General features: G+C 49.2%; 1 protein-coding gene across 1 annotated transcript; it reads left to right on the top strand.

Annotated features, from left to right (window-relative positions):
* Positions 1-957: 957 nt before the first annotated feature.
* Positions 958-23,631, top strand: LOC144168570 (arylsulfatase B-like). Its single transcript, XM_077697525.1, has 10 exons — positions 958-1,059; positions 1,816-1,975; positions 3,913-4,025; positions 5,250-5,360; positions 6,820-6,945; positions 7,833-7,956; positions 9,687-9,980; positions 12,749-13,019; positions 14,932-15,112; positions 21,112-23,631. The coding sequence occupies exons 1-10, from the start codon at positions 958-960 to the stop codon at positions 21,235-21,237; spliced, it is 1,608 nt and encodes a 535-aa protein (XP_077553651.1). The 3' UTR covers positions 21,238-23,631.
* The last annotated feature ends 1,300 nt before the right edge of the window (positions 23,632-24,931 follow it).

Below are 24,931 nucleotides of genomic sequence, written 5' to 3' on the forward strand. Positions count from 1 at the left end.
AGCATGCAAGACAACTTTCAACAGCGAACGGAAGCTGCAACTTCACCAGCATGCATTTTTTGCTTTACTACGAGAGCCTTTGGAGTACATGTCCCCCGTTTTATGAGCAGCACGTGTTGAACAATACGTTAGGCAGTACAGGAAGTTGGCGACAATGAACTTCTTGGAAGCTGCACTCTACATAAATACAAAATAAAAAAGTGACATGAAACACATTTAAAAGAAAGCAACAGGTGTCCCAGCTGCCATTTTTGGATCCAACTAACCCAATAACCATCTCTATCGGCTGCTCTTCGAGGTACTGAACGTAAGTACCTTAGTACGAATGGCACAGATGCCTTTTTCTCGCATATAAAAAAAACTGAGTGATTATAGTCTTACCACTTTTACCAGGAGGTATCAGAGCTACCCAGATCGCCACTTCTCGGTTTATCGTACAGCTGAGGCACGGTAAAGACGGCACTTCTACCAAGGATGAACACTGGGCCCATATCTTTTATAATACTGTAGAAGAACAAGCGCTACTTGTTTAACAACACGGTTAAGGCATGTAGCGCATGTGGTTAGTGCAGGCACTATAACCCTTTCTGGCCCTCCCCTCGCTGACTTGGACAGACTTTTTTTTTTAATCAGGATAATACAGTCCCTTAGTTTTACCTGCACCCGTCCGCCTTTAGAAATTCTCCAGACAAATTAATGCAGACACTGAGTTGCGTCTAGATCGAATGATACGGGCTCATTACGATTCTTATTTCACAGATTTATCTTGCAAACCAATCTGTGGTTAAGACGGGGTAAACACGTATAATAATAACGCACGTACACACAGGCGTTTATCTGCTATGACTAAAAATAACACCCACTTTGGAGGTCCTGACGTCATTTCCTAACCTGGAAATTTTATGTTCTAATTATCAGAGTCCACCATGACCATGCCCTCGTCTCTTCAAACAGGGGATGGCGGTGCCTTTGCTGTTTCTGCTCCTGGCATTGTGCCCGATTGCATCTTTCGCTTACAAGAAGCCACCGAACATAGTTATCATTCTAGCTGACGATCTGGTGGGTACCCTGATTTTTGTTTTGGACGAATGCCCTTTACAGAGCTCATAAGGATCCACAAAAATGGAAATTTTGTTCACTTTGTAGCAAGATTGAAGTGTATTGAGGTTAGGTCTTGCCCAGAGCTGTACGAAATGAAGTTTTTTACCGCAGTAACAACACCAGCAGCAGCAGCTGCTCATGTATTTGCCATTTTTGTGGCTGACTTGTACGCCATTGTTGCTTGTTTTGTTTTTCATCCGTCACAAAAAAAATGTGAACATTGCGACGTCAAAAGCTTTCCGAAGTTTATTAATCAAGCTTCCTGAGCGGCACAATTCGAGAATAAATCGCTAAAAATAACGGCAATTCATTCGGTCTAAATGAAGTTGTGGTCTGAAAACATGATTTTGTGGTTCCGACGATACGGGGACAAGCTCGCGGTCATGTCGAAGCCTAAGCCTCCCCCCTGTGGTTTTCCAGGCTTCCAGTCCAATCTGTTTCACGTGAGGTTCAAACAGACTTCATGGATGTGATACAACTAAGATTCTCCGAGCTAAAATACTCAAAGGTGATTCGTAAGGAGAGCGGTCGGCTGAGACCCGTGAACGATATGAATGAATGGCAAGAACAACGTCGGAGTACGAGGCTTGCGTGCTTGCGTGTAGAACAGGAGGATAAGTTGATTAGACGGGAAATATTGACGTGGAGGTCGTTTAGATGCGTTATTTAATTGTTGCGCTAGCAGCACCCAATACCTCGTGAACGGCTTCTCAGGGTTGGGACGACGTGAGCTTCCACGGCTCGGCGCAAATCCCTACGCCCAACCTGGACACCTTGGCCGCGGATGGGATCATTCTGAACAACTACTACACGCAGCCGATCTGTACGCCGTCGCGTGCAGCGCTGCTCTCGGGCATGTACCCCATCCGCACAGGTAGGTCCACCCTACGGCCTGAAACAACTTTTGTTTAGCAGCGGAAGCTTTCATTTGTGGGGTTGGCTACGTTCGGGATGTATGGTATCCGTATACCTAGGGTTGAAGAATTTCGGTGTGCCCCAGAGTACAAATATTTTACACATAGCCGCGCACACCCACAGGGTCGATCGGTAAAGACTTGGTAAAATATCTCACCAAACTTTGACTTAGCATTTCAATCAATCAATCAATCAATCAATCAATCAATCAATCAATCAATCAATCAATCAATCAATCAATCAATCAATCAATCAATCAATCAAATACAATAGTTTCTTTAAAGAAGCACTGACAAGAAATTTTTGTGATGTTTTTTTCGCTGCTATGGGTGCCTGCCAGCCCACTAATCATAAAATGGCAGGTTAGATGGTCGATAACAGCGTAAGTAATTATTTACAGCCTCGTTTATTCGTGTCTGTCGGTTTTAATTAAACAAACATCGAGGCGGGCGGCATTATAGGAGTGCGCACATGACTCCACTCGTTCCGGCCGCACCACGGCTGGACTGGACGCGCGCGCGTGTGCTTCCAGGCGGCCGTGGTCGCCCGCGCCCGGGAAGCTTGACGTCACTCCTAAAGCTGTGACATGTGCACAAGGCAAAGCAGCGCGCGCCAACAGCAGCGAGCGCGTTGGCTGCGTCACAGGAGCCCTGACGTCGGCAGTTTGGGGCGAGGAGCAAATGGCGTCAAGGATGGTGTCATGCTGATGTCGATGACGAAAGGGTATGCGTTCTGAGCTTTCTGAGGCGTGCAAAGTTCAAAATTTAGAATATGTTCTACTCAATGGTAACGGCTGAAATATTGTGGGATTTATCTCCATTTGCAAAGGAATTTACACAGGTATCTAAGCTTTGTACTTTTTTGTCAGTACTCCTTTAAATCAATGAATGAATATTCCATGGATAGTTATACGAAATGTCGCTCACTTCGAAAGTCGACCCCGCTTTGTCCCGCTTGTGCGAGACAAAGCGCCCTTGGCAAGTCAGCGAAAGTGCCTTTGAAATGGGTAGAAGCTAGGAATACGTATAACGGGGCAATATTTTATTCATTTGACGTTTGCGGATGGCACTGTCTTGTTCTGTGAATAGGGAAAATACTTTAAAACGTTTTTCTTGAACTGAACTAAGCCTTGTCGTACGTTTAAATGAGTAAGTCAAAATTATACCATGCTGGAAGCACCCGCTGTAGCCTCGGTAATGGGTACTAGGAAGGGTTGATACCAATACTAACATTATTTCAGCCCCAAATGATACACTCACAGAGGAGCTGCAGAAACAGCTGCCGTGAACAGCTTGACAAGCCGAAACCCCTCTTAAGCCGAGCAGCAGCAGCAGCAGCAGCAGCAGCAGCAGCAGCAGCAGCAGCAGCAGCAGCAGTGAACAGCGATGCCGTCAGTGACGCGTCAGCAAATAACGGCAAAACTACAATGTAAAACAGCTTCATGCGTTGTATAAACAAATGGGTGAAAGAATTGGTGAAAAATGGGTGAAAAGGGGCTGGAAGACATCATTTCTATCTTGCTGAAATTCACAAAAATGCATGCAGAGAGACAGAGAGACAGAGAGAGAATAAGCATTTATTCACGAGCTCATATGTGCACGATGGAGAGGCCACAGGCGGTATGAGGTACGTCCTCTCTACCGGATTGCCCTTGTACTTGATGGCCGCTTGTCCCCTCTCTATCAGCAGACACTGGGTCGAACGGTCCGCCCTCATAAGCCGACACAATTGTGCGGGCTGGATATACTGGAGAAGTATAGAGAGGGAGAGGGGGATAGAAGTTGGTCTTGAGTCGGGAAAATACACGCAGAACCGAGCAGCAGTATTGATGCTTGTAAACACGTGCAATTTCTTTTCGTTGTTTCCTGATTACCTTGCACTTTGCGTACCGCACAGGCATGCAGCACTTTGTGAATCAAGGAGCAGAACCTTCAGGTCTCCCACTAAACGTAAAACTCATGCCGCAGTACCTCAAGGAGCTCGGCTATGAGTCGCACCTGGTAGGGAAGGTGAGGGACAATTGATCCTTGACTTCAGACGTTCTTGAATTTCGGACTTTATTTACAATTCATACTTTGGGCCAAGTTTCACATTGCGAAAGCAAGTTCTGATACCAGCCTGAGCTTTATGGGAAATTTGCAGCATAAGTTCGGGGGAGGCCCAACCATTGGTTTGGCCCAGTAATTGAGGGGTGTAACTGCCCGGCTCTTTCCGTCAAAATTCATTTCGTTTCCTTTCTTCAACATCGGCAATTACCGCTGCACGTTAATTACGTCTCATTCAGAGCCAGCGCCAACTTCACATGCAGGTTTCGCGTGTTATACGGCCAACCGCACATCCTTCTCCGCGCACTCTCAAAGCGCTAGTTTGTCCAGTTACAAAAAATCCACGCAGTCAGGATGCGCACGCATTGCGCATATGCTCCGGCTACAGCCTGCACTGGTTTTTCGTATTAGGCTATCTTCAAAATAGTGACGTAAAAACCTTATCGTGCGCTACGGACGTAAAAAAAAACGGCGTTTCACGCAGTTAGGACGGGTGGGACATCAAGTGACGTCATTATTTAAAGATGTTACAACAGTTGCGACACGTCTGAACCCAGCCTTACTTTCACAGCTTGCGCAACACGTTACAAAGTTGCGGTTACTTATGCAGCAGGGAATTTACCTGAAGAACCACGCCAAAGCACGTTTTCATATTTTCATACATGGCCTCTATTGTGCGCTGCTAGTGACGTTGACACGAACTTGTCGCTCGTACTTCTATAATGTTACTCTTTGTATGTAGGTGTTACCAAATTACACAAATTCCACCTGGCGTTTTCAATTCTCCACCGGCGTTTCTGGCTGTTAAATTTGTAGTAGAAAATAAAAGCGCACCAACTTACTAGTCACGTCGTATTTCGTTAAGTTAGAAACCACGGCAAGGAATAGTAGCGAATGATTACATCCATTAATCCTGACTCTGTGTGGCTGCTTTCGGATTTTCAGAACATTGTGCCCAAAATACAGAATTGGGGAAAATCGCGAAGGCGATAGCTAAGTGTTGCGGATGTATTGAGGAAAGCAGAAGCTATTTTTTCTACTGAATACGAACAGTAAGGAGAAAAACATCGATTAGAAATACGGAATAAATGTGCAACTTACTGGTTTGCGCATTTGGGCACGTCCGTGACCTGGTTGTGCAGCCCTGTGGTCGGCATCGTCCCATGGTTCATGTTACACATCTTTCAGTGGCACCTTGGCTACTTCAAAAAGAAGTACACGCCCACGTATCGTGGATTCGACTCCTTCTATGGACTATTCAACGGCGAAGGAGACTACCTCAATCACACCTACACACAGGTACGTCAATGGATGGCGCAATCTTTCCAAGTTATTTATCACAAGGAAAGCAGTTTGTGCAAAAAAACTCCAAAATATTAGGCGCTGGTGTTTTTCTTTGGGGAATTCAACATTTCCTGCTTTCGCATATGGACGGCCATGTTGGCTTCCATTTTTTAGCTAAAGCATTGGTGACTCACGGAGTAAAAAACCGGCGCCGCTGGCAAAAAAAAAGAAACGCCTCTTTGGCCGCCATGGCGGGAATGCGCTGGCGTGGCATGCTCATCGCCTCATGCGTGACACCGAAAGAACGGCGCCATCCACTGCCGGAAATGCGAGGAGCCCCGTTACGTTGAGGCCAGAGCCATCGTATGATGTAAGAAACCCAGTGCGCATCTGGGTGCAAGAAACCCAGCGGCCGCATTGACCACATCAGCAGCAGCAGTGCCCGAAAAGCCGGGAGGAGAGGCAAAAGAAGCTTCGCTTTAACCGCAATATTCGGTTCAGATCTCCTTGAGAACTTGTGGCCTGCTGAGAACTTGTGGCCTGCAGAGTGTGGCCTGCTGAATTATCAGCACTAGACCGTCTCCGGGCTGCCAGGAAGGCACGCTGGCGCTCAACCCGCCGCATTGTCTTAGTGGCTAAGGCGTTGTGCTGCTCAGCCCAAGGTCGCCGGTTCGAGCCAGGTTGCGGTGGTTGTTTTCCAAATGGAGACGAAAAGAGGAAACACCCGTGTGTCGATCTTTCGGCGTTCGTTAAAGATTCCAGGTGACAGAAATTACCCCCGAGCCCTCCACTACGCCGCGCCTTGTATTCCAGGTGTAGCATGGGAGTGTTGCCCCTCATATGTTATTCGAAATCCGCCACTAGATTTTTCTATGTACTCTTCTGAAAATTTCGGTCCGAAGGATCTCCTCGAAATGCCCGCGGTCTGTCCAGGACTGGTAAATCGAGGACGCCCACTGTGTCGCATGAGCCTCGGGATTGTGTTTTCCCGTCTCGATCATTCCCCACATCAGCGAGGAGTAGATAATCTAACGGTTAGCGAGGAAACAACTACGATGGCAGCCAGATAGTTCACCGTCGCCTAAGTATACGCGGAGAATTTTGTTTGGCATGCAACATAAAAAAATTCTCCCCACCACAACAAATGTACCGGCTGCATCAGCGAAAAATATGAGAAACTTGAGCTACATGCCAACCAATGCTATTAAACCATTTGCTGCTACGTGTTATCAGAACCGTGCGGACAAACCAATTCGCGCTTAAGAAAACTTATAGATAATCCTGACGTACCCAACAGCCCCAGGCCGGGTTTTGTTTCACACAAATCCAGACAACGAATTCCACTTCCCATTCACGCGCACCCTATTCTCGATAACATATAGCGGCCCACTATGGTCATATGAGCCCCCGAGAACCGGCCTTGACCTTGATTACACTCATCTCCATCAGGCTACTTGGCTGTTCGGTTTTGCAGGATAACCAAACTGGGCTGGATTTCTGGACCGGTTCAGAGCCTCTTTGGAACGAGACCGGAAACTACGCGACGACCTTGTTCACCCAGCGAGCGGTCCACCTGATCCGAACTAGGAACAAGAACAAGGTAAATAAACACAACACCCAGCTGGGCTGATGCATGAAATTCGGGTTAATAACGCTCCTAATAATGAGTATATCCAGTTGCCTACTTGTCAAACGGCTACTTCCCTTCAAGGAAGTGAAACGGTTAATTATTTTAGGGGCTGTCATGTAGTCACCGTGCTTAAACACGGGGCAGTCATTTTTTACCGCCTCGCGCTAGAACGTAACGCGTACTAAAAGAACACACGAGGACACTAGTTTTCCTACGCTTCGCGCTGGAATCTGTCATCTCCGCCGGAAAAAAACTCGTACTGAAAGAACATATCGGGACACTCCTTTTCCAACTTCTCGCAATAGAACGCTTCGTGCTTCAAAGACACGAGACTTTTACAGCCTAGCTGTATACGCCCACCCCCCCAAAGGTTTCATCTCCGTCGGAAAAAATGCCAAGGCGCCAATACACTTACACACTGCATGTTTCGCCCCTCCCCATGTTTCACGTTACTGGAGATGGCCCGGGATTTTTCATGAGTGATACACACTCACGACTTAAAAATAACCCAATACGCGCTACAGAGAGAGAACACTGACATCCAACACTGGGCCGTCCAAAGGGACGAAGATATCGCCAGGAGTCAAGGCATCTTGGCCGTCGTCTAGGGTTCGACAGGACTGAATAGGCCTCCCATTTGGGACCCCATAACGCTATTTTTTTCTCGTCCACCGCATGCCATTCAGTGAACGTTTCTGACAACAACGGCCTGCGAGCAAGTGGTTGACAATTTAATAGAACGGGTGCCTTTAGGCCTTAACGTACGAACTTTTCTCCCCTCTGCATCACCTACATACAAGCAGATTCGTTAAAAAAGTTTGGTGTATGTTGCTGTTGTTCACCTTCGTGCTTTGCAGCCCTTCTTCCTCTACCTGAGTCACCAAGCGCCTCACTGCGGATCCGAAGGTCAACTGGATGCTCCTCTGAAGTTTATAGAAAAGTTTCCTTATATCGGAGAGAAGAACCGCACGATATATGCAGGTAAGAAGAATGCACATGTTCCATTGAAGCGAAGCAGCTTGCTGTTACAGACAGACAGACAGACAGACAGAGAGACAGACAGACAGACAGACAGACAGACAGACAGACAGACAGACAGACAGACAGACGGGCGGATGGACGGACGGACGGGCGGACGGACGGACGGACGGACGGACGGACGGACAGACGGACGGACGGACGGTGACCGGGCAGGCGGGCGGGGAGCGCGTAACTGCTCGTACGGTAACCGCTGAGTGCTTTTGAGGGCATCCACTGCCAAGCCGGCTATCATTTACATTGGGTTGGAAGAGGTGAAATGTGACAACGAGGGCGCACCAAGCAAACGTGAATATAACGTGAATACGAAGGACTAGACACTGGGTTGTATTTGCTGTATACACTACCGCGCCTATCAGAGCAGATTTAAAGTAGGTTGCGATTTCTTCTGCTGCCTTTTGTGACAATGCGTTGATGAGGTGTACGCCCTAAGCCGATTTGGCCATTACTTCGCGGTTCTGCAATTAATGCACTTCATAATCCAAATAGCCCGGACAGGCGACGACAGAGGCAGGATATGTGTAGAAGAGCGAGGTAATCAGGGGGTAAAACGGGCCCAAACCTATATTGTACTTCACGGCCCCTTAAGACCGCTTGCGTGTATACGATTACGACAGCATTGTAGCCCAACTGGTGAAATGTTTTAGAGTTGCTTCTACCGGTACGGCAGCTGCCGTCATATTCCTAGGGGTTTGGAGGAGCAAGAGGGGCTGCAGCTCCGGAAGAAAGAGCGGTGATGCAATTTGCAAAGCGCCCGGATCCGCTCGGTGGGAAGCCCGGCTCAAGATTCCGCTTCCGCGGGTGGGGCTGCTCCTTTTTCCCTGTACCACCATTTGTCACCATTCGGCGCTCCTGCCTGACGCTTGATGACCTATTTTTACAACATTCTTTTGGTCACGCCACTGGCACCACCGCTTTTTGACGTTATGTGACTATAAGAATAGCACAGAAAAAATAAGGAATACCCCCTCTTTATTTTGTTAGCGGATCCTAGTATATATCATACGTTGTTTTGTCAGGGAGAGACAAAAAGAAAGGGAGGGGGGTGGAGTGGAGTGTAGAACATTTGTTTGAATGTTCATGCACGAATAAGTGAAGTGGAGAAACACCGCACGCTGATTTCGCGTAAGATGATTGAAGCTGACACTTCGGCAGTTGCCGCCTTGTCGTGCTTTTGTAAAATCACATACGTCAAGGGTATCCAGCTTCGTTTACGCTTAAAATACATACGTAAGAGACGCACTGCAAGACTTTCACGCAAGTCTATAGGATATCAACAAGCCTGGTGTTAATTCCAGGGGCTAAACGACACAACGTCTCACACTTCACTTTCATCCGGTGTAAGGGTGCAGTGACCCTCGAGCAGTTTTCTGTATTTTCACTGACATTGGTTCTTATTAGGAAGATGTCGGCAGTTCATCATGTCTGTGCCAAAGTCATCAATACTATCTAGGCTTGCTTTTCACGGAGGCTAAGCGGCAAGCACACTTAACTTGACGTGAAGATAGAAACACGGTAGCATGCGAGTACCGGAAAAGTACAGCTTGTCTGATAATTAAAACGACAACCTATGATAATTTATGCCCAAGCAGGCCGAAGCTGGCAGGCAAGCCAACAGTGAGTGATGGCATTATGATCGTGAAATCGTCGCCCTTTCTTTTTCGCCAATGGAGGCATGGTAGATGCTATGGACGAGTCTGTGGGCGCCGTGGTGGAGGAGCTGTACGAGGCCCGGATGCTGGACAACACAATCGTGGTGTTCCTCTCCGACAACGGAGGCCAGCCGTGGGGCGCCCACGCGAGTCGCAGCTTCAACTGGCCTCTGCGTGGCACTAAGCAGACACTATGGGAAGGAGGCTGCCGGGTTTCCGCCTTTCTGTGGTCCCCGCTGGTCGCCAGAAGAGGCAGGGTGTCTCAACAGATGATGCACGTCACTGACTGGCTGCCCACGCTCTTCAGTGCCGCCGGTGAGAGTTAAGCATTAGCTGAATTTTTTTCCTCTTGCCACGTAATGCTCGTCTGTAAATTAGATTGTCGCTTCATACGCCACTTTCAACCCATATAAGAGATGCCTCATTATTTGGGGTAAAATACTATGCATGTGGTTCGCTCCGCCATTGCAAGACCAACCCGCCGCGGTGGCTCAGTGGCTAAGGCGTTGCGCTGCTGAGCACGAGGTCGCGGGTTCGATTCCCGGCCGCGGCGGCCGCTTTTCTGATGGAGGCGAAAAGCAAAAACGCCCGTGTGTACGAGATTTCGGCGCACGATAAAGATTCCCAGGTGGTCAAAATTAATCCGGAGCCCTCCACTACGGCGCGCCTCATCGCCTGCGTTGCGTCGGCGCGTTAAACCCCACAATCAATCAATCATTGCAAGACCAGAAACAACTAGCGGCGGACGTCTAGCGGGTCACGCACATCAACTACTAAGTCCCACCGTAGAAACGCCCATCCTCACGACATTTCTGGACTAATGGCTGTCATACTAGCATGTCGGTATGCATTTTTTGTTTTGACATTCAACTCATTGAGGCTCGTACCACGAGACGGCCACCAGGCTTAAATATATGTACTGAAGGGCTTAAGGTGCCTGATTCCACAGTAAAGAGCGGTTCTTCGTTTCTTTGTGCGAGATGACCAGTAGAGATAAGCGGCCCCTTACAATACATTTTTGTACCTCCACTAGGGAGCAGTGTGCCTCAAAGCTTTGTTTCAGATTAAATTTATTGCCCAACAGAACATTCTAAAACGATTCTTCCTACGCTGCTACAGCGCACGTGTTTCATGGGCAGCTGTGTTCGTTTAGTGAGCCCCAATAGCTAGATGATAGCCGGCTCACCAAGCCAAAGACGAAGTACTCATTTATATACAAACTATTGCTATGCCTTCTTCCATTTTATTTCCTGTTTTCGTGTTGCGAGATATGAGAACGGTTGCAGACTCTTGGCATATTTATCATCTTGGTCTTTGCGCAATCGGTCTTCAGGTTATTATGCTCGCTTCCTTCATCCCTCCCGGAAGCAGGTGTTACATTCGGTGAAGGCATTTGGGAACCGGACTCTGTCGCCTCCGTCAATGTAGTAGCGTGGTGGCGAGCGGCAAACAAAAGCAGCTGCCTTTGTGAGGACGACAAAAAGCTGAAGGCAAAACTTAACTCGTTTACTGCGTAGCGATAGATTACCCGCGACGACACGGCAACATCACCCTTCCGGGCTAGCCTACAGCATTTCTCCAACAGAGCGACAGCGGGATTGGATGCTGTCAATCGAATGCCTTCTGCACTTGGAGGAACCGCATATTTGCCCCCGAAGCGCTAACGGTCAAACAACTTTCTTAGTGCTTAGCACGCGGCACGAAAATAGTACAGACACACACAAACACTCTTTCCCGGGTTTGCGAAAGCGGTCGGTAGCTGCGCTCGTTGAGCGTGATAGAGGCGGAGAGGAGATATCGGCTGCGGCGCCCGCTTCGCAAGTGGAAGTCTCAACACGAAGAAGAGTTTTTGTATTTTGCCGCCGCCGAGGTTGAGTCACCGACAGCGAGGCGTCCACGCGGCGGCCGTTATCCGATATGCTGTAAGCCTGTCCGGGCATAGAGTTTCATACTAATATATACTAGAGGGAAATCTGGCGCTGCGATCGCAAGCCGCCGTGGGTGGCGCCATTGCAGCTAGCGACGTTCCTCGCCTACTTGGCTTAGCTAACCGTACGGCTTCTTTTTTGTCTCGAAGCCAGAAAGGTAACTTTTTTTTTCTTCTACATCGTGCATAAGGCTTTTAAATAATTATTGACAGGTACATCTTTCTGGAAGTTCAATTTTGTAATAACAAAACAAATTTCAATAATCTTTTAGAGTAATATTGTCGCTTTTTGGCAGCCAGAGGCAACTTTTCAGCCTGTTCAGGAGCCATGCCAAGGACAAGTGGAACGTGCCTGCCCGGTACATGACGGCCCGCTCGCTGAAGCGCGGCCGCGCGGCTCCCCTAGACAGTCGCGCCAGATTTCCCTCTAGTGTATATTAGTATGAAACTCTAAGTGTCCGGGGAAGGAAGGCACTTTCTTACACTGCACCGGAGCTCTACAGAAAACTTGCAGCACGCGCGCAGATAGTCGCGGCGCGCTTCATCGCAACACGGGATGCATCGACTCTTGCAAAAAATATGGACGCCATCCCGCCCCGCGAAAGTGGATGTCCAGCGAAGCTGTTGTAAACCACTATGCTGATTGGGGAGGGCATGAAATGTCCCTCGTTGTCCCGGTGGGCTTATCGCTCGCACTCGGCATCTCTGGCGGCTAATGCTGGGTCCTGACGCACGTGCTCGTCGTCTTCGGCGAGAACTGCTGGGTCCTGCTAGCCTGACACATGCGCTAGCCCTCCAATCACGTCAACGCCTACCCCCTTCGGAAGAAGCTCTAAACTTAATCTTTACCAGAAGTGTCCCATATTTCACCAGCTCCTTATCATCCATCATGAGGTTTCGATGGCTGGTTTTTGTTTTTTTTTCTTTACACGAACACTGATGTTTATGCTGCACTCCTGATGGCGCATGAGCTCGGCGTCTTGGGCGAGAACTGCTGGGTCCTGCCTGGGTTTTTTTGTTCAGGACACGAAATCTTCCGACCAACGATAGGCTAACAGCTTCGTTGTAAAAGTTCACGACACGGGTAAATGCCTGTGTATGATTTAGTTGCATGCTCATGTTGCATTTCGTTGATCTTAGCACGTCCGATCCCCAGGGGGGAAACCGGGCCACCTTAGTGACCAGCTGGACGGCCGAGACATGTGGCGCCACCTTTCGCTGGGCAAGTCATCGCCTCGGACCGAGATCTTGTACAATGTGGACCCAATCCAAGGTACAGCCGCCCTGCGCTACCGAAACTACAAGCTGGTGCAGGGCGTGCTCCTAAATGGGACGTTTGATGATCGGTTTCGCACCACTGGGAACCCACGACCTCAGCCGGACCTGGACGACCTCATGGTGACTTCTAGAGTGGCACGGGCATTAAAGTAAGGAAAGCGCGAGCTTATTTATTACGCTTTGTGGATCCCTTCACTCGTCTTTCCATCCGTCCCGAAAAGCAAGCTGGAGCGCGAAAATATAAGAAAATGAAAATAATCTGCTAATGTGACCTCGGGAAATCACGAAAGTCTACCTAATTCAGCAACCTTACGCTATTAAACAAAAGAGAGGAAACGAAAGAAAAAATTAGTTCCCTTCCACTCGGTGAGAACGGATGACCTGCGAAGCTGCACGCCCTCCGCGGAGTGCAGGAAACCAAACATGCTTGTAGGTAATTTACGACTGAGCGTACCTCCAAGCCAATTACCTGAATGAAATTCGGAAAGACCTGAGCTTTATCCTAGCGTACAAACGTCCAGCTGTCTCTCCCCCCTGTGTCGTAGGCATCTCTTACTCTTTGTGTACTACGGGCCGGTCGCATTGGGCTGCTTCACGGCCACGTTTAAACCTCACGCCGACACAATGGACATGTCATTTGTAAGGGCATGAAACCTTTAGCTGCGCGTGTCCCCCCTCCCTCCACTCCCAACCCGTGCACACATGCACCGGTAACCAGTCTTGAGAGGGTGCTTAGAAGTGAAAGACACTGTTTAACCTGTCGCTCTGAAAGCTCTTTAAGCTGACCAAGTGATATTGGTGCACGTCGGTGTTTCAAGCGGGCCAGTTGACCGAAGCGGGAGTTCATCCGGGACGGATTCGCAGCTACTCGACCAGCTAGAAATTGAGGTGGCAACGGCAGCGGCAGTGGCTTGCGTTGTTTTTTGGCGACCATTCACGCGTCTGTCCTGGCTGACGTTTCTTCAGTTTCCTCCCATCTTCCTCCAAGCGAACCACGTGCTTCCGTCCCATAGCGAGTTAACACATCGAAGGCCTCGACCTTTATTCTAGCGGACACACACGTGGGTGTCCCCTTCGCTGCCCAGTCGTAGGCACCTTATTGTCTGCGCAACACACCAACCCAGACCCAAACCGCTGGATTGCGAAGACAGCTAGTAGGGCGCATTGTGCCACGGGACACCCGCGTTTAAATCTCCCCCCACCACAACGGGTATGTTATCGCGAGCGGCATTCAGCCCAGCCGTGCCTGCATGCTTTCTCCCTCCACCCCCGGCAAGAGTTGTCTGACCACCCCGGGTATATCGACCGGCGAGCGGCTTCACGGCAGAGGGAACAGAATGCCAAGCGGGCGACGCTGGCGTCGGAGACAGGACGATCGCGCCGTTCGGCTCACAAAACGCCGGAAGCGGACCAGGCTAAACTAAGCTTTCCCTTTGCATATCGAGGGTCAGCTGAGTGAAGCCGCATCCATCTTTTATTTCGTAGAAGCTCCAGTTAAGAGCGATAGAAATTTTCATATATAGCATTTGCTGTGCTCCCACAACGTAGCACATCGTTGCTTCATGGTTTATCTCAATTAGCCAAGGAGCACATTAAATTAAGCGTATTGGTAACGGTTAGTGGGAGCAGGTGGTGTGATCGTGTATACGATTTTTTTCGCTTTCTACGGGGCTGTAATTGGAAAACGCCTTGAGTTCTGTCGCAGCCCTAATGAATAACTGGCCGGAATTTTGTGAATTCTGTTGTGCTAAGCAGTTTAGTTCAGAGCGTGTTGTTCTTGCTACATGATTGTATCAAGGCCGGTTTGATTTGTATCTTCCGCAAGAACTAATCAGGCGTTGAGAAAAAATTGAATAGATCAATTGCCGTATTTTTTTGTAATTCGTGCGCCATTGCTCGTACTAAAACTTTCAGATGCGATGCTCTACTTTTTATCTAAATATTTTCAACGTGTTATGAAGTTCAACCATAGGCGTATTTGATTAACTGCCGAAAAGGACGTTTCTAACACCACGGGAGGGATGTGGCTTACCAGGATAATGCAGCCTTTTTATATCACAGGGGCCTCTACCGCCGTAATGCTCTCCGGTTTCCCAAGAACTGGCGTCAGCGGGCTACGCTCCGGTGCGATGACGCCGGCCGTGGTCGTCCCTCGAACTTCGCGAGCGGAAAGCCGCCGTACTTGTTTGATCTGGAGAAAGATCCTTGCGAGCTGAGGAACCTGGCTTCTACCCTCCCGAATGTAAGTTCCAGCCCCACTGGGGCTGTTTTTGGGCGGCCGGTGTTGTGTATACTTTTAGGAGGAGGCTTCGGAAATTAAGTATTGCTCTAGAGTTCCGCTAAATAGGGACAATGAACGGTTAGGGGAACTGAACTAAAGTCGGAAGCAAGAACACAGAGTTTGATGAATTTCCCAAAGTTTGTTCTTCTAAGTAATAGCATGAAAAGCTGCGGTTAAAGGGCTTTATACTCAAACTGAACCAGGGGAAATTATCAGATTTATATGTGCGACTACATTTAAGATTGCAACACGGAACGAATTCATTCGGTAGCGGTTGAAGACAGCTGCTTAGCTCACCCATGCTGTGCATGCGGTTTGCCGAATTAGGTGGAGGAAAGTATAGGCTAGACATCGAGAAGTTATTAAGGCGGAAGCGTTTCTTGGCGAGGTTCGAGATAGCGTTCACCCAGCTGGCGATCGCAAATAGCAACCGCAAAAGAATTCTGGGAAACGTGCACGCACGCGCAAGACTTGAATAGCGAAGATTTTGTAGGGGAGTATTGCCGGATACATAGTTAAAGGGGTCCTGAAATACCTTCCGCCGATGCATGGATGTACATCTACCCAAATAAAGCAATGTATTTTCAATCTCCTCCCACAAGAATTTTGTTAAAGCGATGAGTATTAGCTGAGAAAGCGTAAATCAAAAACCGCGCATTATCGTCGCTTCGCGTTTCCCTCCTTTCGACTTACTCTCCGCTGTTGACGGCGCGCGAGCCTTGCCTCCCATGATGCTGCGCTCCGCAGCGGTGACGTACTTCCGCTATTGCGCTGATCAGACGGTCGTCTGCTACGGGCAAGCTTTGGTGACACCATGAATCCCGCACTCCGCCGCTCAAGGCTGGAAAAGCGAACAAAAAATCTGGCCGCATCTATGCGGCGGCCTCGCCTTGCCCTTTCGCGGTGTACGTTGCTGGCGGCACATGACTTTTTATCGGCGGCGAACTCGCAGCCGCACGGGGTGGGTCGTGCGCTCTAAAGTCCCTCGATCGGCGTTTATCGAGGGACTTTAGTGCGCTCGTTCCCTTGATGTACCGCGCACTGTTTATCCAAAAAGCACCGTATCAGATGTGGCCCCGCTGGTGCCGGGTCTTATTTTGCGGCGGTGGTAATTCCTGCCGGCGGCATGTGAAAAAGTCGTATTAAACCGATACAGAACCCGTGCACAAAACGCTTCAATCATGTGACCAGTTCAGCTTGGGGCGACGCGTGGTGGAGAGCGGCAACGTTGGCAACACATTCTACGCCGCGGCTCTGAGCTTTCTAGCGTTGGAGCGAGCGCCATTTCTTTGACTATCTCAAACATCGGTTGCCTTGGCAACAAGGCACAAACCGCTTAGAAGTCAGTTACGGTTCCGTGATCCCGGTTCAGCTCGGGGCCCCACCTCGCGACATGTGGGCACTGCAGGCGTATCATTCATTCCTATTGGGAAGTGCGAGATGCGTTTGGCATTACAGGAGGCGATGGTGTGTGTGTTGTGGACGCCTTTGTTTCGCGATGAAATGCGCCGCTGTGCTTCTGCGGGTGGATAGTGCTTCCCATGGTCTGGATTATCTTTCTCGAGCGACGTACGACTCAACCTCGCATGGGGTATGTGCAGTGTGCGTGGCTAAAAGCCATCGGCTTGTGCGCCAGAGTTAAGTGACTTGCTGTTCGTCCCCGCAAAGCGCGCGCGAGGTGAGTACCGAATTTACGACGGGCAGGAGGGAACCCATCCTCTGTCAATCGTGGTTCAGACTTTCAACGCATGTTGTGACGTTGTGTTCGTTAGAAACGCATCTCTGGATTGTTTTGAAGTTGAATAAAATGTATGCGTCAAACCCGGGCATTCGGCTCAGGGCGTTCTCTGCGATTGCACGAAAGAAGTGCCACGGGGCTTCAACGCTTTCTTTATGAAACGTACTCAGGTAACAGATTATCAATGTCGTGTTATGGCCGTGTTGCATTCAATACAAACGGTTAAGCGTTTGTTTTACACTTGTTTCGTTTGTCGTAAAATGCCCAAGCACTCCGGCACTCCGCTGGCAGATAAGCCGGTGAGCCGACGCTGAGCAGACGACTCATCTCTTTGCCGGAAGTGCGTGAAAAAGCCGCCCAATAGCAGGGTGTCTAGCTCATGACGAACATCTGGGAATCGATGATGTAGACATGCGAAGATGGCGGCGTCCAAAAACACGAAGGAAAGGGTGAGAAAAAAACGACAAACTTTGCAACAAAAGTGTGAGCTTTCCGCTGCGCGTAAAAGAGTAATACTTGGCACAGAGGACGTTGACGACCCAATCTAACGGTTGCGCTAGCTCATTTAGTGTGCTCAAAATGCCTTTCAGGGCCCCTTTAAGTTTCCGTGTCATTGTTTATTTGCATAGTCGCGGTGCTAGTAATCGTCGTCATATGCATCGAAGAGGTCGTCGTCTTCTTCGCGGCGAGTATTGGATGCAAAGTCATCCTCGGCATTGTAGACTTCCCCCAGCTCTTCGTCATCGACTTGAGGCAGCGGTGGCGGGATCTGCAAGTCGTCTCGGGAAGGATGGGCACCCTCGTAGCCATGTCTGCAAATATCCATAATGGCTTGTAGAGAATGCGGCGGGCGCGGTGACTTCTTCCAAGGAGAGTGTATTTTGTCTTTAACATTAGCGCTGGAGATTCTTTTAACGTGCGCGGTAGCACTTGACGACGGCGCTGGATATTTTTTTGCTAAGCCCCTGCGCAGAACCGGGGACGCTCGGCGGTCGCCGCGAGGCACGCACTTTGGGAACCACCCCCACTTCACCGGCTCAATAAAACGTTTTTTACTCACTGAATCACTCGCTCGAGCGCACCATCTTGGTGCAATTTGTTTAGCGAGAGTGGTTTAGCGGTGCCCACCCGGGCACCGCCGGGTACTACCGCTAGTTAGAAATAAAACACCGAGAAAATGAGCGTGCGCATCGGCCGGGACGCGTTCCACTGCACGTGCATCATAAACAAACGACAAGACGTGTCCTCAGCATTCAACCCGTGGCTTCAACGAAAAAAGCGCGCTCTCGCCCACAGGCATGAAGTGCGGAGAACTTGAGGGGCCGGGCTTGTCGTTGTAGCTCGTCTGGGGTCACAGTATCTGGCCACCGGAGTGGTTGTGGTTTGAGGGAGAGGAAAAGGAAGGGAAATGCACTGGGGATATTTTGAGCTCGGCAGGGAACTCACCTGCACAGAACCCAGTGCAGGGGGAAGGGACGTAGAGGGGGAGTGACAGGATAAAGTGGAGAGAGACACACAGAGAGGGAAAGGTATAAAGAGAGCTGTCAGTCCGGGCACAACAGTCAGCCACCGTAGTCACGCGGCATCACGTACACAAAAACCGAGGCTTCGAAGCTATCACCGCTTCCGCTCGACGGGACTGAACCTGGATCCCTCGCGTTACGAAGCCGATGTCATTCCCATTGCACAACACAGGCACACACGTTACTTATATGCAAAGTTTTGGGGTGATATATGCGCTGCGCCGTTTTTACGGACGCTGCCGTTGTTAAGCCGCAAATATGTACACAGCAAATACAATAAGGAAATATTATGAGTAACGCATTGATTGCCCCAAATTACTAATACATTCAATTCAGTGTCTCTTTATTAAAGTCCTTTTCCGGAACTGCAGCGCCCTCTATTGACTATTTTCGGTATCAACGCCGGGATGATACTGAAACTAGTCAAGAGGGGGCTTACAGTCCCTTTTGCGGATCACTGCTCCACACTTGACACTTTCACGTTGAATGGAACTCCTTCGACGTTTCATTTACTTCAGTCGTAAATTTCCCCCCCTGCAATATTTTTTAGGGGCGAGGCCTCTTAGGGGCTCGGGCTCTTGGCGTCTCATGTCGTCATCGTAAACGTCGTCTCGTGTAGTCAGGGTACTAAAACACTGGGGCACTAGTTCACGCCTCGTGCTAGAACGTAACCCGTACTGAGATAATACACCGGAGCACTCGTTTACTGCTCGCGCTGGAACGCTTCGAAACGCGCACTGAAAAAACATCGGGACAGTCGTTTACACCTCGCGCTAGACTGTTCCGTACTTCAAAGACACGATACGTTTACAGTAAAGCTGCATAGCTCTACCCCCCCCCCCCCAAAGTTTTCATATCCGTTGCCAAAAATGCCAAGGCGCCAAGCATACACTTATGCACTGCATGTTTCGCCCCTCTCTAGGTTTCACGTTAGTGGAGATGGCCGGGGATTTTTGAATGCATAGCTTTCTACCTCTACCGGCCAACGGTTCCTTAGCGCCATGCGGGACAAGAAGCTCCTGATGCGGCTGAAGAAGGGTGGGTGGTATTCACTCACGGAACACCGTGTAGATGGCGCGGCGAAAGGGAGCTAGTACCCAGCGTTCCCTGCGTGCCGGCGGGTGCGATGGCGGGAACCATTCCGTCGGCTTTGTCGTCTGCTTTAGCGACGGTTGTGTTGGGCCTGTTTTGGCGCAGCTTCACATCCATTGCGCGCTTCCTTCGCAAGGCTTGATTTGAGGGAGCAGCTCCTGGGTAACCCGGAGCCGACGGAATTAAGTGGTCGTACGGCAAAGATACGCTAAGGGTTGGTTTGCAGGGCGGGAAAACAAAATGTAGAGACCACGTTAGAGACCTGACCGCTAGAGAAACGCTACCTGTTGTGCACTGCCTGCCAAGAACGGGACCCCGTTTTCTGAATGGGCGAATAGCAATTCGGTTGTGCTTTAAAAGTATTACAAAAAGTGAAAGGAGCAACTGGTTCTGATAAATAGCAATTATAAGAGTCCCCTCTGCTTACTCGTAATTCTCAAACTTGCTAAACTAACTAGTTTCATTCGGTATAAATGGGGATCACTAAGCTACATGCCGAATTGCTTCAGTATGTGCGCATGTGTCGCGCGGTGGTGTAGCCCCGAGCAAGCACATCAGGATGGCTACGTTCCGCTGTCTCACCCTTCGAAAGACGCTCCTCTCCGTTTTCTTTCTGCCGACCGACGGCTGGGCTACAGCGACGGCGTCCGCCGCTCTAGCCCTGCCGTGGCCGACGCTGCTGCGTTCGGTATCCACCCCCCGAATTCCAGGTAACGGCTGGCCCAATCCCTGGTTTCACTCTTTCTAGAGCCATGTGTGTGAATTTAAGTGACATCGCATGGGCAATTGTTGTGAGTGTCAGTTAAAGCTTTTCTTTCGAACTACCTTCACAGTATAGATTGGACCCAATTTTTTTCTTACACTGTACGCTACCCTAAACGTCCGTGTGTTCGAGATTTCGGCGCACGTTAAAGATTCCCAGGTGGGTAAAATTAATCAGGATCCCTCCTCCCTCATCGCCTGCGTTGCGTCGGCGCGTTAAACCCTAGAATTCAGTACGATAAGCAAATTTTCTCCACTGCTAGGTACCCTCCAGCATATAATTCTAGAATTCGCACGCAACCCAGCCCTACCACCCTATTCACCAGTACTTTTCCTGAGCCATGGAGACGCTGTTGAGCAGCTGTCGGATAGAGGAACACACCCTTTTGGTGAGCCGAGCGAAGACGTCTAGGACAACATATGGATTCCCTGACTAGGGTTAAACTTCCACTATCGCCCTCATTAAAATGCTCTCTCTCTCTCTCTCTCTCTCTCTGTGTGTGTGTGTGTGTGTGTGTGTGTGTGTGTGTATCTCGCTCTCTTTCGCTCTGACTGGGTCTTCAACAACTGTGGAGGCAGTGTCCCAGTAGCACGAAGACTGATTGCACAATAAGTACCTGCAGTGAGTCCGCTATCGAGCCTGTAAGCTACATACGCCATAGACTAGACAGCAGACCTAGCCTAATGAAACATTGTTATCGTCTCATAAGATTATGCCTACGAATCCTCTGCAAACTATTTAACACACTGTAGTAGTGTGCAGTCACCTATCCAACGAATTGAAAACAGGTTTGATAGGAGTCGTTTCATACTGATTTTATTATTCTCTTCATGTCAATATCCAGGTGGTGGCTTTCCTGCAAAAAAGGCTGGAGCGCTACGCCGCTTCATCAGTGCCACCGGGGAACCAGCCGATCGATCCTAGAGGATATCCCGACAACAACAATGGAATCTGGGCACCGTGGCTGTGACAGCCTGCTCGGGCTAGTAACATAAAAGAAAGTACTCGCAACCAACCGATGATCACCAACACACGCGATGAGAAGGCAAAACTTGATCCTGTGTTGTCATCTCTTTTTATTGCCGAAATTTCATGGCTGTGTTCCGTATGACAATGCGATAATTTTACAGCTTATGCATTAAGTAAAGTCACAATTATCCGCGTAACAAATTTAGCAATCAGCTGGAACCCCCCTATTCCTTTCCTTCTTCAACCCGACCCCCATTCCCTCCTAACAAAATTCTATAAAACGGGTGAAGTTACCTGTGTATGAATACGCAGGGAGATCAGTGGAAACTTTCGTTTTATAATAATAGACCTATATCAGCTTTTCGTAGACGCCATAATAACTGTAGAATAACACAACAGTATACTTTTCGCGAGATCAGGTTTTACGATAAGACCGCGTTTTAGAGGCAACGTAGATGTATGCAATTCAAGGACAAAGTTTTTGCTGTACCCTGATTGAAGATGCAGTTTTTTGGCTACAGCAGAGTACTATTTAACAACCTCAGGTATGGTTGGCGATAAACGGGCACAGATAACAAAAATCTGCGCCCGCTTACCACTTTTGTGGCTGCGCACAGCAGCGGCGAGAGGCGGGGTCGTTTCTTACGGTGGCGTTAGGGTTAGCTAAGTTAGCTTTACGAGTGGACAAGGTGCATGATTTGCCTGTTAACTCGTTCTCGACGAAACTGGTGTCATTAGAGCCCTCACTTCCTGCCGGATCTTTTGGAATGGAAAAGAGGTGGTTAGGCACTGCTGTTTCTCGGCTAACGGAGCTTCGGCCTCCAAGGCGAAGCGGGTGTCACTGTGTCGGCTCCCTTGCGGCAGAGAACACCACTGGAATCACGACTTCGAATTTGAGTGGACGTGCTTTTCTTTTGAATGGCACGTGCGGCCCCAAAAGTTCCTGGGGTAACAGTCGGCTCTGGATTTATGGCCCGGAGATTTTCCACCTCGCTCATGCAGTCGTTCCCTTTAAAGAATCAGATGGATGTTGAGACAAAAGGGCCCCGCGAAGGCCTTCGTTTCATCGGCCCCGCTGCAGTCCGTCGTGCTAGCCCGTAGAGGCAGAAGATTAGACGCCTAACAGATTAGTGGACAACACAGCAAGGTCGTGTGTAATATCCCTGTTTTATTATACGGTTAGTGCAACCTACGCCGCCATTATGCTTTGCGCCCGATAACACTCAGAGCGCGGATTGCGTGCCCGCCGTCTACCGGCATTTTCACTTGCGCGCAGGGGGATTAGGTCGTCTCGAGGAAAGGCGTAGCTGGCGGTCGGTGCGGTGGATGCATCCAGAGCCGGCACACAGGTCCTTCATCTCCCCTTTACTGCAATAACTGATCTATTCTTTGCTGCAGACGCCCTGGCGTGTAACCATTGCGTGCTTCCGGGCCAGCCGAGGAAACGAAGGAAACACTTGTTGGGGGAAACAGGTGGTAGAATAACCGGATTACGCCGAGATGCAAGAAGCCTGTACAGTGTGAGCTAGCCACAGTTGTGGTAGGAATAAAAATACGTTTGTAAATAAGACGGAAATGATCGGCGCTAGTAATGAGTGAAGGAAGAGAAAATACTCAAGACAGAAACGGGAAGGACGGAAGGAACGAAAAAAAAATACAGGGGAAGAAAGGCATGACCAGGTTGAGGGAAGAGGTGGAAGAGATCACAAGAGAAAAAAAAAAAACTCGTCCTTAATGCAGTGAGGTCGACGGTTGCGCAGTTAGAGATGTGCCGGTGAATTACAACAGTACATGTACGCCACGCCTATTATACTACAGGCGGTACATAACCGCAGTTAACGACGTTATAGCCGTTTGACTTATACCTGTGCTACCCGCCCGTTTCAAAGGCCTTGCGAAGTCCGTTGAACCAATTGTCTATCGAGTGCCCTATTGTAAATACATAAAGCACACTTGCAAGCGACCATTCAATTGTCATTTGAACGTTGCCGTGTAACAGAGGCATTAGACGCTTACTCGTGTTTTTTGCACGTGTTATTGGTAATCTGATGTCCAACCGGTAGAACCCGATTGTATGCGTCGTCTACTTGTTTTTCCCGGTTTTAAAGCGTTTCGTAGTTTTTAAGTGGATTTTTACCGTCGGCAGTGTCGGCAGGTTTGCCACACCAACATTCTTCAGACTCAACCAGAAATTGATTATTCTAAATGAGAAAGCGATGGATTGAGGCCGTGACGTCGCTGTTTGGGAGGCCGAGCTATGGTGCCTCACTATACATACTGCAGATGCGCCGTATGTACTCACTCTCCCACGCTCCGCGCTAGCCTTGCTCTCACTGCTGCTGTTTCAGCCCAGATACCCGCTGGTGTTTTCTGCAGTTATGACACGTCGACAATAAAGTGAACCAGCTGCTGCTGTTTCATCCCAAATAGCAGCTGGTTGTACTGCAGCTATGTCACGTGGACCAGAAAGTAAATCAACTGAACTAGAGTCCACACGTGGTGGTTTTCGTCACTAAGTCTGTTGTTTGCCATTGTGGGATTTTACATCGTGTTGTTCTGAGTCTACATGTGTTCCTTCCCACGGGCCTGTCCGCCGCATGCTATCCCAGCTGCACGCAGCACTCCCAGTATGGCGTAAAAGCACATACTTTTTCTATGTCACGATATACGTTTACTCATTCTTCTTTCCAGGCAAGAAAATAAAGGAAGCTCACACTAACGCGAAAGACTTGAAGGTAGCGAAACTGTACGCAACCTTCGCGACCACCACGAAGGTTTAAGTACACGATTGCCGCCGATTTACTTCTTCTTCGCTGCCGCAACGACCTTTACTCCATAATTGTTGCTGTAAGGGTGAACTTCTTTTATTTTTTTTGGAGGTGTTAATCATTGGACATCACCTTGGAGGGGCGTACGCTATGACGTGTCTTTCTCGTTCCGAGCAAGTGTTGCCACGATTACGGCGAACGCTGGAGTTTTTTGTTGCCACTCTCGGCCAATCTCCCTAAGTGGGTATGCTTGGCTTGACAAACGTGCTCCGGGGCCGCTGGGCGGTCACCGCGAGGCACGCAGAGACGAGCGCTAGGCATTTTCTTGGTTGTGTTAACTGCCGGGAGGCCGCCGCGAGGCTCGCGCTCACGTGCACGCTCTCGACGATTTCTTGGTATTTTTTAGTGCGGACACGAAAAATTACGATATGCTAAACAGCTTCGCTGCTTAGACGCCAGGCTAAGTATACATTGTACTTGTAATTAGTAGATTTTCGAGACACCGCAAGAGGAATGGGAACTGGCGACACTGGAAAAAAAAAAAAAACAGAAATCACCGTAACGCGTCCGTATGTGGTGTCACAATTCCCTTCTGGAACACGGTTATTACACGCCGCTAAATGTGGTATTACTGCGGAAATGCCTCGTTTGCACGTTTCTGATACCGAAAACCCAACCCTTCTTTGGCCTCAGGGGGACCATGCGATACATAGGTTTAAGTGGTCGCGTGAAATGTGAAGCTACCGGAACAAATTTTATAGCACACCATTATTTGGTAAGTAACATGGGGTTTTTGGTAGGTCAAAGCGTTTCGTACTGCCGTGGTTCTTCCTACTGCAAGAACATACCAGCGCCATCTGTCTCCCTACCAAGAGCGATCCTGAGAAGATATATAGAAGGCAAAGCCTGTTCGAATTATTACCACTG

The sequence above is a fragment of the Haemaphysalis longicornis genome, unplaced genomic scaffold, assembly GCF_048455015.1.
Source record: "Haemaphysalis longicornis isolate Haplotype H1 unplaced genomic scaffold, Haemaphysalis longicornis Haplotype H1 scaffold_2, whole genome shotgun sequence".
Taxonomy (NCBI): Eukaryota; Metazoa; Arthropoda; class Arachnida; order Ixodida; family Ixodidae; genus Haemaphysalis; species Haemaphysalis longicornis.

What these genes read in the sequence shown, in the direction of transcription:
- LOC144168570 (XM_077697525.1), top strand. Translation starts at nt 958, where the DNA reads ATGGCGGTGCCTTTGCTGTTTCTGCTCCTGGCATTGTGCCCGATTGCA. An exon ending in AGAGTGGCACGGGCATTAAA is followed by an intron (nt 13,020 to 14,931) that starts GTAAGGAAAGCG and finishes TTTATATCACAG; the next exon opens with GGGCCTCTACCGCCGTAATG. An exon ending in TGGCTTCTACCCTCCCGAAT is followed by an intron (nt 15,113 to 21,111) that starts GTAAGTTCCAGC and finishes GTCAATATCCAG; the next exon opens with GTGGTGGCTTTCCTGCAAAA.